Genomic DNA, 13,621 nt, shown 5'->3' with positions numbered 1-13,621 from the left:
ACAATGTGCTAGATGTGAACTTGATGAAGAAAAACATTTAGGCAGTGTCCTGCTCTCCTTCACATCTGGCTTTGATTCCATCATCATGTTTGCGTGGACGGACTCTTCCACAGCTGGCCTTCCCTGAGCGCTATGCGTCATATTTTCGGAGCGCTCAGCTGCTATAGTGACGACATTGTGGCTTAAAGATCAGAGGGAGAAGTGTGCTGAAAACCTGCGTGTATGAGAGTCGGATAATTACATCTACAAAATCAAACGTGAGTAAACGTGAGCGCTCGCAAAGCAGGCACCTCTGCCAAAGCTTGTGTCATCAGCTATGATCTCAAAATGCAATAAGATCCTACGGAAGCACAACAAATTGCAACCTGATTTGATGAAAGTTGAGACTGATATTTTCTATATACTTTACTTTTCTGCCAAATTCATACTCTGGATTAGATTTGGATGGGTTTTAACATATGGGATCTTATTTTCGCTCCAAACTGTAACTGTGAACATAGATTGGAGTTTTCTTTCTTTTGGTATATGAGGGAAGGTAGAAAGGGTTGTTTGCGCCGTTGTGGGAGGGGACACAGCAAACTTGTTTGCCATTTCATAGAAGTGGCTCCATTTATTCCTTTGAAATTCAGCGTACGAGAGGAGGAAGGGCGGAAGGAAAACCAGCCACCAGTCCTCCAAAAATACATATTAGAAAGTAATGACGTGTAAAATAAATTTTGCAGCACAAATTGTGCTTCAATCATCGCAACAAGCTGTTTAACGGCAAGACATACTGCTGCTCTTTTTTCAAACCTCAAATACAAGCCTGCTTTCGGTCTGTCTGCTTACAAAAAAAAAAAAACAAGAGCAGCGAGACACTAAAATGACATGAAAGCTGATCCGCTCATCAAAGCACTCAAGTCTGCATCTGTCCAGCCTTCTTTCAGAGACACTTAGTCTCTGGTCTGGCATCTCCCTTGGGAGCATCTCAATCATTATGATAATCAAGAAGAAGTATATAGTTCTGTTGTTGTTTTTTTATGGTCCAAGTCATCCTATGATATCATTTTCTAAACCACAAAGGCATGTATTTAAACCAGCATCTCTAAAATGGTCTTTTAAAACAAGAACTTCATTTTTTGTGTAAAACGATCTAGCTTCTGAGCAAGTTTCGTGGTGGTCATGTTGGAGACCTCTAAACTATATTCAATTTCAACACAAAAAACTACAACCAACATGGGAACCAGAGAAGTGTCCATGGGTGGAAAAATAAGCAATTTTAATAAACAGTAATTCACTAAGATTCTGCTACAGCCAAGGACCACAGTGTGTTAATACATTCATACTTCAGTAGAGAAAGTACAAGATTATTTTGACACCTTTGCAGAAAAAACTCCCTGCATTACACATTTTATGCAGCAAAGAAATGGACTTAAACGGTATCCTGATGTCCCTCCAGAGACCATAAAATATACTCGTGCTGACAGTTGGGCAAAGACCTCGAGATGTTTTTTCCTGCATGCAAGTAAAGACTCCAGTTGATGCACATAACAGGTGTGGGGGCATGCACAGTGGCGTGAGTGAAGCTTTTATTGCCAGTTGTTCTCTTGTGACAACAAGCAGCCCGTGTGCGATGCGTTCGCTCAGCTGGAAAGATGCCTGACAACCTCATTGAACTTTGCGAGGGAAAAAACAAAACAAAAAAAAAACGTTTTGCTTCATGATACCACCAGAGGGAGACAAATTCAGTCGTGACATTTAAGGACTCAAAACTTGGCCTTGAGCATGAAGGGTTGTTTATTTATGTGCACTACAATGATCTGGAGACCAGTGGAGAGGGACGTCCTTGCCCTCAAGTCAGCTGGGAAACTCTCAGCTAAGATAAGCACGAACCAAAATGGATGGACTCACCGAGATCATCGCAGCAAACCTCCATGGAGTCTGAGGAGCAGTCGCTCAAGTCCTCTGGCTCTTCCTCAGCTTGACACCTATAGTAAAATATCATTTTTTTAAATGACACCATTCTGATTATAGTCCAAATAAATCAGTCCCCGAAGAAAACATCTGGAAAATAGCGGCTCTTCAGTCATATTTGTTGGTTGCAATTATCCACTTGGTGGGCGGGCAAAAACCTCTAAAACTCAAGTTATATTCCTAGTAATTGTTCCAATAATAACATAGTGTTCCTCACCTGTACCTGAAGGGTGCGACCATGTTCACCCTTCCCGGAAGTTTGGTTTTGGAAGCACAAATGCTCCTCACATCTCGTTGGAAGCTCCCCATTCTCTCCAAAGACTCTGCATTTCTATTGTCTCCTTTGGAGTCGTGTTTCCGGAACAAAGCCGCTTTGTCAACACTCTGAGCATTGTCCATATTCGTATGACGATATTTTCGAAAAGTCCAGTTCTTATTTGTGTTCCTTCTAAGCTGAAGGTCTCTAAGGGCACCCGTACGGAGGTCCAACGTGTCTTTTGAACGAGGGGCTTCCCTCTTGGGAACGCGAGGGCTACTGTAAGCCGAGCACGTTCCATCACTCCGCCGCGTCGCTGCCACCATGCTCCGTTGAGAGTATACGGCGGAACTTTGCTGCACAAGGTTCTTTAGAGATGAACCTCTCAGCAGCAGCTCGGAGGATCCGGAGGAACAGGAAGGAAGTTGTCTTGTGGAGTGCTGGAAGTGCGTGGTGGCATTTGGCAGGCCGCCGTATGGCAGTTTGGAGTCCGCTTTGGAGAAAGGCATCTTGCTTTGGTGTTGATACTAACTAAGAGCAAGCAGTTGCTGCTTTGAGAAAGTCATGCCTGCAAAGACAAAAACCAAATGGACCCATGAGCAGCCATACTATTGTAAATGATGCAACAATGGGCTCATTATTAGCACAACGGTTCAGAGGTTTGGCTTTTTATGCATGGAGTTTGCATCTTCTGCCTGTGCTTGCACAAGTTTCACCACATGCTCATTCAATGACTATCATCAGCCAAAAATGTTATTAAACATAATCATCCTGTCAACAAGCGCACATATTTTGTTTGCAATTTATTTATTTTTCTAAGTGTGGTAGCGTGAGTCAATATGCATTTGCAACAAAATAACATTGACTTCATACAATGAATATGGAGTTGAGTGGAAAAACTCCACTTTTTGTGGGTGAAATGCAGAAGTCTTGAAAGCACCTTGTGGTGATATTGACTCACACTTAAAAATGACTTTTGGAATATTTTGGGACAAAGTGGCAGCGTGTCAGATCAAAATGGCACCAGAAGGATTATTTCGTAAGAATAAGGGTGATGGTTTACCCAGTAATGGCGACGGTGCAAAGGGGGGCGTCTGGGCCACAGACGGAATGTTTTCTGACCGCAGACTTGCTGACGAAGTGGGACAATAAACGACGGTTGGAGCCGATGCCTTTGTGGACTCCAGCTACACAGTCACCAGTGGATCAAACTGATTGTACTGCTTGCTTGCTTGCTTGCTTGCTTGCTTGCTTGCTTGCGGGGACGTCATAAATGACACAACAAAGATGGAAAAGCAATGTACAGTTCAAATTTGGAGCATATGCTTGTAATGTAGTCACGGTCGTCGGGTGTGTGAAACACGCTGTGAGTGACTGACACAGCTCGGCTCGGCTCGGCTCACGCAGCGTGCAAACACAACGCACCGTGCCACTTCAAAGATGTACATGGGGGGGGGGGGCTTAGGCACGTCGTATTGCACAAACCACATTCATGCGATCTATTCGAAAGTGAGAGCAAAGGCTTCCAGTTTGATACACACATCATATTTATGGATGCAAATCAAACGTGACCTTTTCTACCAGTGGACAAAAGAAACAGCACAATGAGCGGCGGTGGCTGCTGGAAACCTATAATCATCCAAAAAAAAAAAAAAGATACTTGCACCAGGATCCACTTACTGGAGCTCATAAGACTTCAGAAGAGTCCATTTGCTCAATGCTATAAAAAGAACTTGTGATGAAATATAAATGACCAAACCTGGCTGCATCATTTCATGCTTTATTCTCCTCTTACGTGGCATGGAGTGAGGTTGTATTAAAATTTGATTATTCCCTGCCCTGCTGCTCTAGAAGAATAGTCGAACGTTCAATTTTTTCAACACTTCTTGATCCACTTTTTATTTATAGCAACCCACATTGCTCATTTCCTTTCCCGCCGGCCGAAAAGCTTTGTCTGTGAGGAAGTGAAGTCTGCAAAACACATGGCGGGGTCGCACATTTGCGCGCACACACTTGCACGCGGACTAGACAGTGTTAACAAAAAAGGTTGGTTTGTGTTATTTTATTGTCGGTGATGGTATTGTATGATGTTGATCAAACGAAACCTGTGTTGACAAAGGTTTTCCACAGTCAAGTAAAAAAACAACAACACACATTTAAACTTGCAGCCAATTCAGCAGCTTACTGTGGCATGAATACATTTTCAACTAAATGATTGCAAATTGTGCATGAAGCAGGACTGATGCAGTTGAGAAGAAATGTCACTGTTGCATAACAGTGGGGTTCATTTATCTAATAACCCACATACACTTGTCGGCCAGATGCAAAGCAACTCTAATATCACCCTTGGTCATCATTGCAACAAATACGAGTACAGAGCCAATCTCTTCAAAAAAACATCAGCGAGCCAAGAACAAAGATGTATATAAATGTACTATCATTCATGATCCTGATGGTATTTTGACAAAAGCATGCCAGACATTATTACAACATAGACAATATGGTGAAACAGTGCTTAGACCAGGGGTCTCCAATGTGGGGCGTGAGGACCCGTGAGGACCACATGAATAATGTGCGGGACTGTTCTAAAAATTGCTCACTTGTGATAAGACATTGTGCTATTCTGGAAGTATTGTAAAAGTGATCATTGAAAAATTGCACACACTAGAAGCGGGATTTTTGTTTGCTCAGTGTCTTCATAAGAAGTTCAATATTATCATTGCTGAAAAGCGCCTGGAGGAGATCACTCGGCTTGTATGAGTCAGCAGACATCCTCACATATAGATAGAAGTGCATTACAGGACATGCCCCTGCATCCAATTACACACTTAATGACTGCCAGCCAAATGCAGAACAAGAAGTTGCAACTTACCAGGCAGGCTCACAAATGGCGTAATCGTGAAGCATCCTCCCGACAAGTCTTTCTTTCCACCCTAGACGGGACATCCTTCAGTAGCCTTGGGGTGGGGTGGGTGGGGTACTCCGCTCCCTGCTTGTATAAGCACGCTCTTGTCAGTCGCATCCTCCGTCACCCTCGCTATAAATGCCAACCCAGGCTAACTGGACCGCTCCCTCCAAGAGCTAAAAATGGCACCTGGTGAAAAGGTTCCTAATTTTAGCCAATTGTCCATCTGTCTGTCGCACGGCGGCTTGGCAGCGCGTCTTGCTCACAGCCAGAACCGTTTAACTGGTCTGATTTGAATTGTCATGGCACATTTTGGAGCTAGGGCTCATTTTGGAGCTACTCGGGCTCCCTCAGCACCACCCTCAAGGGCAAAACAAAACAAAAGTAAAGAGACATTAGAACTCAGTCGACATGTACTGCAAATAAATTGTAAATAAAGCAAAATATAACCTAAAATTCAAAAGAAAAATGTGCCAATTGTCTCAAGCAAGACAAATGATCGCCAAAATACTTATCTTGCATACCCCCAAATCCAAAAAGAGTTCCATTTACGTATATTGGAAATATTAAATATCGTATATTATGTTGGCGTTTGGAAATATATTAAATGTCTTTGAAACCAGCAGATGGATCACAACCAAATTTAGCCTTAGCCGCAAGTCATGTGGCAACACCTACACTGGTGTGAAGCGAGCCGGAGGGGTATTGGCGCCTTTTTGTTGGTCCGTCTTGTACATTAGAGAAAATTGCCTTCCTTGTGGGTAGACCTTTGCCAACCTTTGCTCATAAGTAAAGAGGATTATAGTCTCAGATATACAGATAAACGATTGCAATATACACACACAACGCAGACAGAGTTTGACCTTGACACATCCAAATCCTTATCTGTCATATTACATCCCAAGCTTGGGGAACACGAGTTAATAAGGGCTGCTGTGCAGATAAAAAAAAAAACACACACACACACAGCAGGTACAAGAAGATGACAGCACCGACTGATAACAAAGTTCCTCTCTCTTCCCGGTGTTCGTTGTATCGTTTTCATCTAATTAGTAACTATGCATGTCACACTCAGTTGCCTGCACGTCCTACTTTGGCTAATGAGACACCCGCACACCCCCAAATACAGGGCGTGTCGAATAGTCTTCTCACTGGTGTCCTCTAGTGACTCATAGCTGGAAATGCATCACTCCACAATCAAGTGCAGAGAATTGTCATAACCAATCACAGGCAAGCATTACGTGAAGCAGTCATCAACCTACGAGCTACCTGTTTGATACAAAATGCTGTAAGAGGTTTTATGTACTAAATAGGTGTCTTTTATATTTTTTACTTTTTCGCATGCGGTACGGGATACAACTGAAAGTATTACAGCAGTTGTAATTCAAATGGATGGTAAGAGTTAAGAATTTGAAATACATAAAAAACTAAATGATATTAAAAGATTGAAAGGCATTGAAAACAAATATTTTTTGTCTATATGCACCACACCTCATGCCCAATGCCAGCAGGGATAGTAATTATGACCCTGAAGCATGCTACAAAAACTGGATGAATGGCTACAAATACAACACAAATAATCGAGTAATAATAATTTGAATAGGGTTAGGGTTTTGAATTCAAAACCATAAAAAGAGATTAAACTAGCTGTGATTTGTTGATGTGCCCCAAAGAGTCTTATTGTAAGCATTATTGTCTTTGCGAAACGTTTTATTGTTCAAGGTTGAATCTGCAAATGCATCATAAAAATAAAACTATTAAGCAGCCAAAGCGCCAACTCACCTCTTCCTGTCTTATCTTGCCCTGTCTTCCGCTCAAGTCTCAGAGAGGAGAGAAGCTGGTGAACGTCGCGTGCATCCTGCTCGTGCCTGCAGCCCGTTATCGCGTCTTGCCTCCCTCCCGTCGTCTTCCTCTTGCTCTGGATTACTCCACCAAGCGCCTGTCACCCCTCTTTCTCTCTCTCCCGCTTTCATAGACGAGGCCACGCAGCAGCGCCGAAGCCAGGGTGAGCCCTGTCCGAAAGGCTGGCTATAAATAGACAAAGTGAGTCCGCCGTTGTCTCTTCGCATGATGCTTGAAGCGAGGAGGACACAAGCGGGTAGCATCACTTGCTCCAGCAGCTTGTCCTTCCAGAAGCGTGCGTGCGTGCAAGCTGCTCTACCTGCAAAATAAAGGGATATAACATTGAAAATTGTCTTCTTATACAAATACAGTCGAAACGAAAACATGAAAGGTCTCCTGCCTATTTTTAAAATATGTCAAATTTCAGCTAGATTGGGCTAAGATCCAGAGCAAATTTCAAAGTGGTTCTTTCATGGTTCTAAAAAAAGTCATCATGTTCTGATATAAAAGTTATGCTACCAGACAGAAAAGTCTTTCATATTATCAGATGAAAAGTCGGAATGTTATGAGAGGGGGGGGGGGAATCTATGTCAATAATCATTACGTTACAACACAACAAAGTCGGAATGCTATGTGTCTAAAGTCGGATTTTGACAAAAAACATGAAAATAAAAATAAGGTTCTGACAAATATTGTACTTGACAGGCTCTAGAATCTGGGTAGTTTTTCCAGCAGAACACAAAATCAATTATTTGTCACCCTTATGTTATTTGCACAAAAATCATGTCATGCTTTTCGAAACATATTGCAGCAAACCTTCACTTGTGCCTGGCAAATAGATCCTTGGTGAGGCACGACACAAAATATGGAGCTCCATGACTGGATTCCTTCGGTCCCTGTACGACCAGTATCGGTCAGATGGCCACCGGGGTCTCTCTTGGAGATAGGGGGAGAAGCCCGGAGGGGCTCACTGCTGCTCCATATTAGGAGGAGCTGGATGAGGTGGCCGAGCATCTTGTTCGGAAGTTTGGATACTCGCATGTACACGCACACACCTCTAACTCCTCCCTCTGATCAGCTCAGTGTCCTGGGAGTTGCGCTGTCTTTGCTCTAATCTCAGCGGACATCTTTCGTGAAGGTGAACCGAGAGAGTCTACATCCACACAGGTAAACTTAATCTTAAACTTCTCTCTTTTTCAAAAAAAACAAACATGTTGGAAGATATGTTTGTGGCCTCCTGGAAAGAAGAGATGGTCACAAAGTGTGGTTTTATTCCAACATTTCTGTTGCTCTGGGAAACTTTATCTTGACATGAAGTTAGTGCCAAGGAATGTCCTGTTTACAAAGGACGATCTGGTAGATTAGCCTATCGACATTCTTGCAGTGTGAGAGGCTGCGTGTTTTCCGAGTGTATTCCAGCTATTCTTCACATCCTCCAAAAGTGTCTCTTCTCCATTTAAAGGTATAGTTGAATGGTTAACCTGCTTGTACGCAGGATGCCTTTCCGAGGGGGGAACAAATGTGGCTGCTGCCAGAAGACGGTCTACTTTGCAGAGGAAGTGCAATGCGAAGGAAAGAGCTGGCATAAATCCTGCTTCCTGTGCAGTAAGTCCATTTACACATAAGATGTTGGCGTGGAATGCGCAGGATTCGGGCAAGCAAATGTTTGCCTTGACACATTGGAGTCCTTATATGGGTGTGCTGGAAACATGTGACAAAGTTGTCCTTTTATGGAAGGGGAAGGCACACACGCTCGCCCTCAAGCATTTCGGCTTGACGTCAGTGAAATCCATCACGAAAAAAATCCATCACCTAAATATGCGGATTGGTAACAAATCTATGAGAACATTTGAACTTTATTTGGAGTTGATTAACTGAGGGAAATGGAGTCATTTTTTTTCAATTTGGGATTAGTTTAACTGTGATTATCTAATTCTGAACTCATCCACATCCCCAGTTATAAAAGGGTGTGCACACTTGCGCATCAACATTTTCTCTATTTTTGACATTTGAACTCTCCTTTCATTGGAAGTGGTGTGCAAGAAGAATTTGGACAGCACAACAGTGGCTGTGCACGTGGACGAGATCTACTGCAAGTCGTGCTACGGCAAGAAGTACGGGCCGAAAGGCTACGGCTTCGGCGGGGGAGCAGGGACCCTCAGCATGGACACGGGAGAGGGGCTTGGAATTAAGCCTCCGGTGTAAGTCAAAAACCTACCTAATGCATTATTATTTTAGCATATGACACAATCATTTTAGTTTGTCAAAGTCAAACAAGGTGTCACACAGTAAATTCCTAACAGGAGAATTTTTTTTTTTTTTAATTATGACTTGAATTAGGAGAATAAAATCTTAATGGATCAGAACTTCCATAAAATAAAGTATTTATACTAAGAGAAAATTGTGAACAAAAAAAACCCAATAAAATGGTAGTGGTAAAGAAATGTCTGAGTTTTACGGGATCAGAACTGTAAAGAACAAAAGAATCAAGTTAGAACAATAGCGAATAATTATATTCATGCGATCACCAATGAGAAAAAATATTACAAACATTTTAATTTGATGAGAAAAAGAATTCTATTCTATTTCAACCTGTGATCATATTGTAATATTTATTATTCTCATGATAGAGAAAGTCCACACAATCCTACCAATAACCCCAACGCCTCCAAGTTTGCCAAGAAAGCTGCAGGCTCCGATGTTTGTCCACGCTGTGGCAAAACGGTGTACGCGGCAGAGAAGGTTATTGGAGGGGGCAACGTAAGGAAGATCTCTTTTTTTAGAAATTCAATACAAGTCTTTTATTTTTTGTTAAAGATTGGACTTTTTGTGTCTGTCCTCAGTCATGGCATAAAGGTTGCTTCCGCTGCGCTAACTGCGGCAAGGGACTGGAGTCCACCACTGTGGCGGACAGAGACGGCGAGATCTTCTGTAAAGGTACAGTGCGGGTCTTTGGAATTTTGGAAGTCCCAATATTGCAATGCTCCTTCTTATTGGTCTGCTATGCGTTCACAGGTTGCTACGCTAAGAACTTTGGACCGAAGGGTTTTGGTTTTGGTCAGGGTGCTGGAGCTCTGGCTCATTCCCAGTGAAGTCCAAAGTCTTTTATGTTCATCACGCTGCTTCAGCTGCAGACACGCTGAAAACAAAGCAAGGGAAAATGTACTGGGGGCAAAAACAAAGGTCATATCTTAATGAGAATAAGTTATTTGAAAAAAAAGTCATTAAAGTCATTAACAGAAAAAAAATCTGAATGTTCTGTGAGAAATTATATATTTTTTTGATAGGTCTATACAATTGTTTGTGAAACATGTATTAAAGTTTCCAAAGTCATGTCGTTATTATGGTTGGAATATTATTGTTGACTTTTTTTCTTTTTATTCTAAAGAAATTAGACCCTGACTTTATTCTGGAAATATCATGAATATTTCTTTCTTCTCTTTTTTTAAGTGGTCCCAATGAGCCCCTAATAGAAACCTTTCAAACAAATTAGCCATAACATTTATTTTTTCTTGATAAGCAATGATCTTCACTAAGCAGAATAGAAGCAAACAGAAAGAGGTCAGTGGCCACATCCGAGCACACTTGTACTTTATTGATTGTGACGTTGCTGCCTCTTTTCGTACCTTGAATGCCAGCTTGGCGACACGCAAAATAAACATGCGGTATCCATGTCAGTGTCGCCTCTTTTATTTCTGATGGGAGCAGTGTGTGTGCGTGCGTGCGTGCATTGAAAGCAAGCATAAGAGGAGGGACAAAGGCGGGTGAGGGATAAATATCCCTCCTGCTGTTCTTCCACGCATCACTTGCTATCTCACTTCATCTTCTCACAAAGGTATGTAAGACCTAACAGCATTTTTGTCCTTGAATCAAATATTGAATTAAATGGAACATATGACTAATATTTGTCAGTCCCAAAATAGTCCATTGAAATTCTGGAGAACCTTTTGTTTGTTAAAGTTTCATTGTGACGTTTTCTAAATGTACTTCAAAGTCTGTGGATTTTTTTAAATAATAATATTGATCTTGGCTTCATCTATTGGTTGTGTGATTGAGTTTTTGGGAGCGTGAATATCCTTTGGAATTGCTGCCATGTTGTGTCGTGTCTGCCATCACTTGTCTGTATTTGGCAAAGGCAAGAATGCAATGAGGAATACAAGTATGGTGGCTCAGTTGACAGTTTGATGCTACCCAGCAGACATTTTTACAACTTAGACATGCTAATACAGGCTAAGCAGACGCGTAAAAAATAAACAAACGGTATTGCACGTACGATAAGATCCAGGCGCGAGTCATTCAATAAATACCCGGCCGCCGAGGGAGACGCTTCCATTCTGGGAAAGGCCAGACACTCATCAATGCGGTGGAATGTTTCTGGAGTGGAAAGTGTATTAAGATCCTTTGGGGGGCCCCAAAAGGTGTTATTTTTGTCTTTCAGGATTAACTCAGATAGTCAAGATGCCGGAGAAAGCGTAAGTGTTGTGTTTGTCGTCTCTCAGCTGTGTTTATTTCTAGAGCGTGATTAAGAAACATAATCATTGTGATGACACTAATTTCCAATGCTTCCATTCTAGGCCTGAGGTAAGACCTTCAACATGGTGCTCAGCATGTTCAAGGGCACTGACTGCCTTATTGTTTCTTGCAGAATAAATCTAAAATCTCAGCTTCTCGCAAGATCATGCTGAAGGTGAGGGTTCAATGGTGTGTGTGTGCAAACATGGAGGACGTCAAGCATTACTGTGTTGCAGAGCTTGATGGTGGCCAAGGCCAAAGAGGATCTAGAACAGGAACTGGTAGAGAAAGAGAAGCAGAAGGAAAAGTACCTGGCGGAAAAAGCACCTCCCATAAATATCAACTCCATGAGCTTGGAGGAACTGCAGGTACTTGTTGTTTTAAGATGTTCAAGTGCTCCTTTTTGGTCTGTCTAATTGGTCATTCATTCATTTTCCCAACCGCTTATCTTCGCGAGGGTCGCAGGCATACTGGTACTGCCAGTCCCAGGGCACGTAGACAAACAAGCATTTACCCTCACACTCAACACCTACTGACAATTTGAAGTGGTCAAACGGCCTATCATGCACGTTTTGGGAATGTGGAAGAAAAACAGAATATGCAGGCACAGGGAGAACACGCAAACCCACACAGGAGCCAAAATCACCGCAACTCTGCACCTATGAACTGTGAGACTGAAATTTGTGACACTTTTGTCTTGGTCCCTGTGCCAGCTATATTCTGTTAATATTTTGGTAGCTGCCAGATCTCCCGAGACATTATTTAAGGGACCCTTAGAAATGTCCTAATAAGACCATTCGTGTATTCATGCAGTAATATTCTTGTATTCTCTATGTAGAAGCTTTGTGAAGAACTGCACTCGAAAATCGACGTGGTGGATGAGGAACGGTACGACATTGAGGCCAAGGTCACGCACAATACCCGAGAGGTAAAAGTTGCACGGACAATGTCGATAGTCTTCCGTTTGTACACAGTTCCTCTGCTGCGTGGTTTAGATCAAAAACCTGAACATCAAGGTTCTGGACCTGCGAGGAAAGTTCAAGCGACCCAACCTTCGGCGGGTGCGGGTCTCGGCCGACGCCATCCTCCGCTCGCTGCTGGGCTCCAAGCACAAAGTGTCCCTGGATCTGCGCGCTAACCTCAAGTCAGTCAAGAAGGAAGACACGGAGAAGGTCAGCGTACAAGAAAAGGAATATACTGTAAAAAGAAAAAAGTCCCAAGCTGATTGTGTCTTCTGCAGGAGAAGACGGCGGAAGTGAGCGACTGGCGAAAGAACGTAGAGGCCATGTCGGGTATGGAAGGACGCAAGAAGATGTTTGACGCCCAGGCTCCCGCCCAGTAGATCTCATTACTGAATAAACCATCTCAGTTCGTTTCAGTCCTGCAGACGGCGATACGCTGAGTGCTCATTGAGCATTTGTGTGTGTTCTCTTTTATTGCCAATGTCATAAACACATCACACACTCAGAATGTTCGTTAAATTTTGCAGCATGAAAAAATTACAAAACTGATATAATCTTTAGGAAGCTTTGACTTGAGTGTGTTAGAATAGGCCTCTTTGGCACATGTAGGTCGCTTGAACTATATCGTTATCTTGCTGTGACCTCTCGAGTCGTCAAAATAAGCCACCGGGGAAAAATTCATCTATCTTGTACAGGAGATTTCTTCAGGCAGAATTTTCAACGACAATGAAAAATCAGGGAACGTTGAAAGGAATTGAGGTCAGTCGTTGTAATGCTCCTTATAGTATCGCATCTGGCAATCTAAGGACGGCGTGCAAATGCCGTCTCTACTGCGAGGATCTCCAACTACGGTTTTTGAGGACCAATATCCAGGACGTTCATCTCATTTACAGACTCAGCCAGTTTTTTGTTTGACCACATGGTGGTGATGTCAACTCACAGTCAACGTCAGGAGCAGTCTTGTTTGGACACAAAGTGATTGACACGGAGATTATTGTTCTTCTAGAAGGCTTTTCTACTTCCACAGAGGAACATTGGAGTTCTGGCAGACTTTTCTCCTGATTGCTCACTTAATCGATCGACCACCAGATAAAAGAAGGGCCTCAACTTTTGTCCCTTTCCATGTTTTTTTACTTTATGTTTTTAAGTTGATGAAATATTGTATAAATTTGCATGTGCAGAACTGCAAAT

The 13,621-nt window shown here is 42.5% G+C and overlaps 3 protein-coding genes across 11 annotated transcripts in view; 2 read left to right on the top strand and 1 right to left on the bottom strand.

Annotated features, from left to right (window-relative positions):
* nav1b (neuron navigator 1b) overlaps positions 1–7,163 on the bottom strand; it is a 32,974-nt gene extending 25,811 nt beyond the window's left edge. For 2 of the 6 annotated variants that reach the window (XM_085924004.1, XM_085924010.1), the window contains exons 1-3: positions 5,082–6,213; positions 2,171–2,777; positions 1,891–1,967 (exon numbers count right to left, since the gene is read on the bottom strand). In XM_085924004.1, coding sequence (XP_085780130.1) covers positions 1,891–1,967; positions 2,171–2,718 — 625 coding nt within the window. In that variant the 5' untranslated portion in view covers positions 2,719–2,777; positions 5,082–6,213. Of the gene's footprint in view, positions 1–1,890; positions 1,968–2,170; positions 2,778–3,272; positions 3,480–5,081; positions 6,214–6,896 lie in introns of those variants that run through there. The other 4 variants (XM_085924008.1, XM_085924005.1, XM_085924007.1 and 1 more) reach the window with 4 other exon arrangements.
* Positions 7,164–8,031: 868 nt separating this feature from the next.
* On the top strand, positions 8,032–10,628 carry LOC147048733 (cysteine and glycine-rich protein 1-like). Its single transcript, XM_085923487.1, has 6 exons — positions 8,032–8,123; positions 8,452–8,561; positions 8,989–9,157; positions 9,587–9,716; positions 9,800–9,893; positions 9,972–10,628. Exons 2-6 carry the CDS (start codon positions 8,453–8,455, stop codon positions 10,046–10,048), a joined length of 579 nt encoding a protein of 192 aa, XP_085779613.1. The 5' UTR covers positions 8,032–8,123; position 8,452; the 3' UTR covers positions 10,049–10,628.
* A 108-nt stretch (positions 10,629–10,736) lies between these two features.
* tnni1b (troponin I type 1b (skeletal, slow)) lies at positions 10,737–12,876 on the top strand. 4 transcript variants are annotated; one of them, XM_085923492.1, is made up of 7 exons: positions 10,737–10,791; positions 11,375–11,428; positions 11,531–11,643; positions 11,705–11,836; positions 12,307–12,396; positions 12,464–12,640; positions 12,709–12,876. In XM_085923492.1, exons 3-7 carry the CDS (start codon positions 11,635–11,637, stop codon positions 12,808–12,810), a joined length of 510 nt encoding a protein of 169 aa, XP_085779618.1. In that variant the 5' UTR covers positions 10,737–10,791; positions 11,375–11,428; positions 11,531–11,634; the 3' UTR covers positions 12,811–12,876. The 4 variants fall into 4 exon arrangements, with proteins under 4 accessions (XP_085779618.1, XP_085779616.1, XP_085779615.1 ...); XM_085923491.1 differs by having other exon boundaries at positions 10,767–10,791; positions 11,395–11,428; XM_085923490.1 differs by having other exon boundaries at positions 11,375–11,643.
* The last annotated feature ends 745 nt before the right edge of the window (positions 12,877–13,621 follow it).

The sequence above is a fragment of the Syngnathus leptorhynchus genome, chromosome 11, assembly GCF_054491065.1.
Source record: "Syngnathus leptorhynchus isolate UIUO chromosome 11, UIUO_Slep, whole genome shotgun sequence".
Lineage (NCBI taxonomy): Eukaryota > Metazoa > Chordata > Actinopteri > Syngnathiformes > Syngnathidae > Syngnathus > Syngnathus leptorhynchus.
Note: the sequence above shows the minus strand (reverse complement) of the source record. Positions and strands in the feature narration are given on the sequence as shown.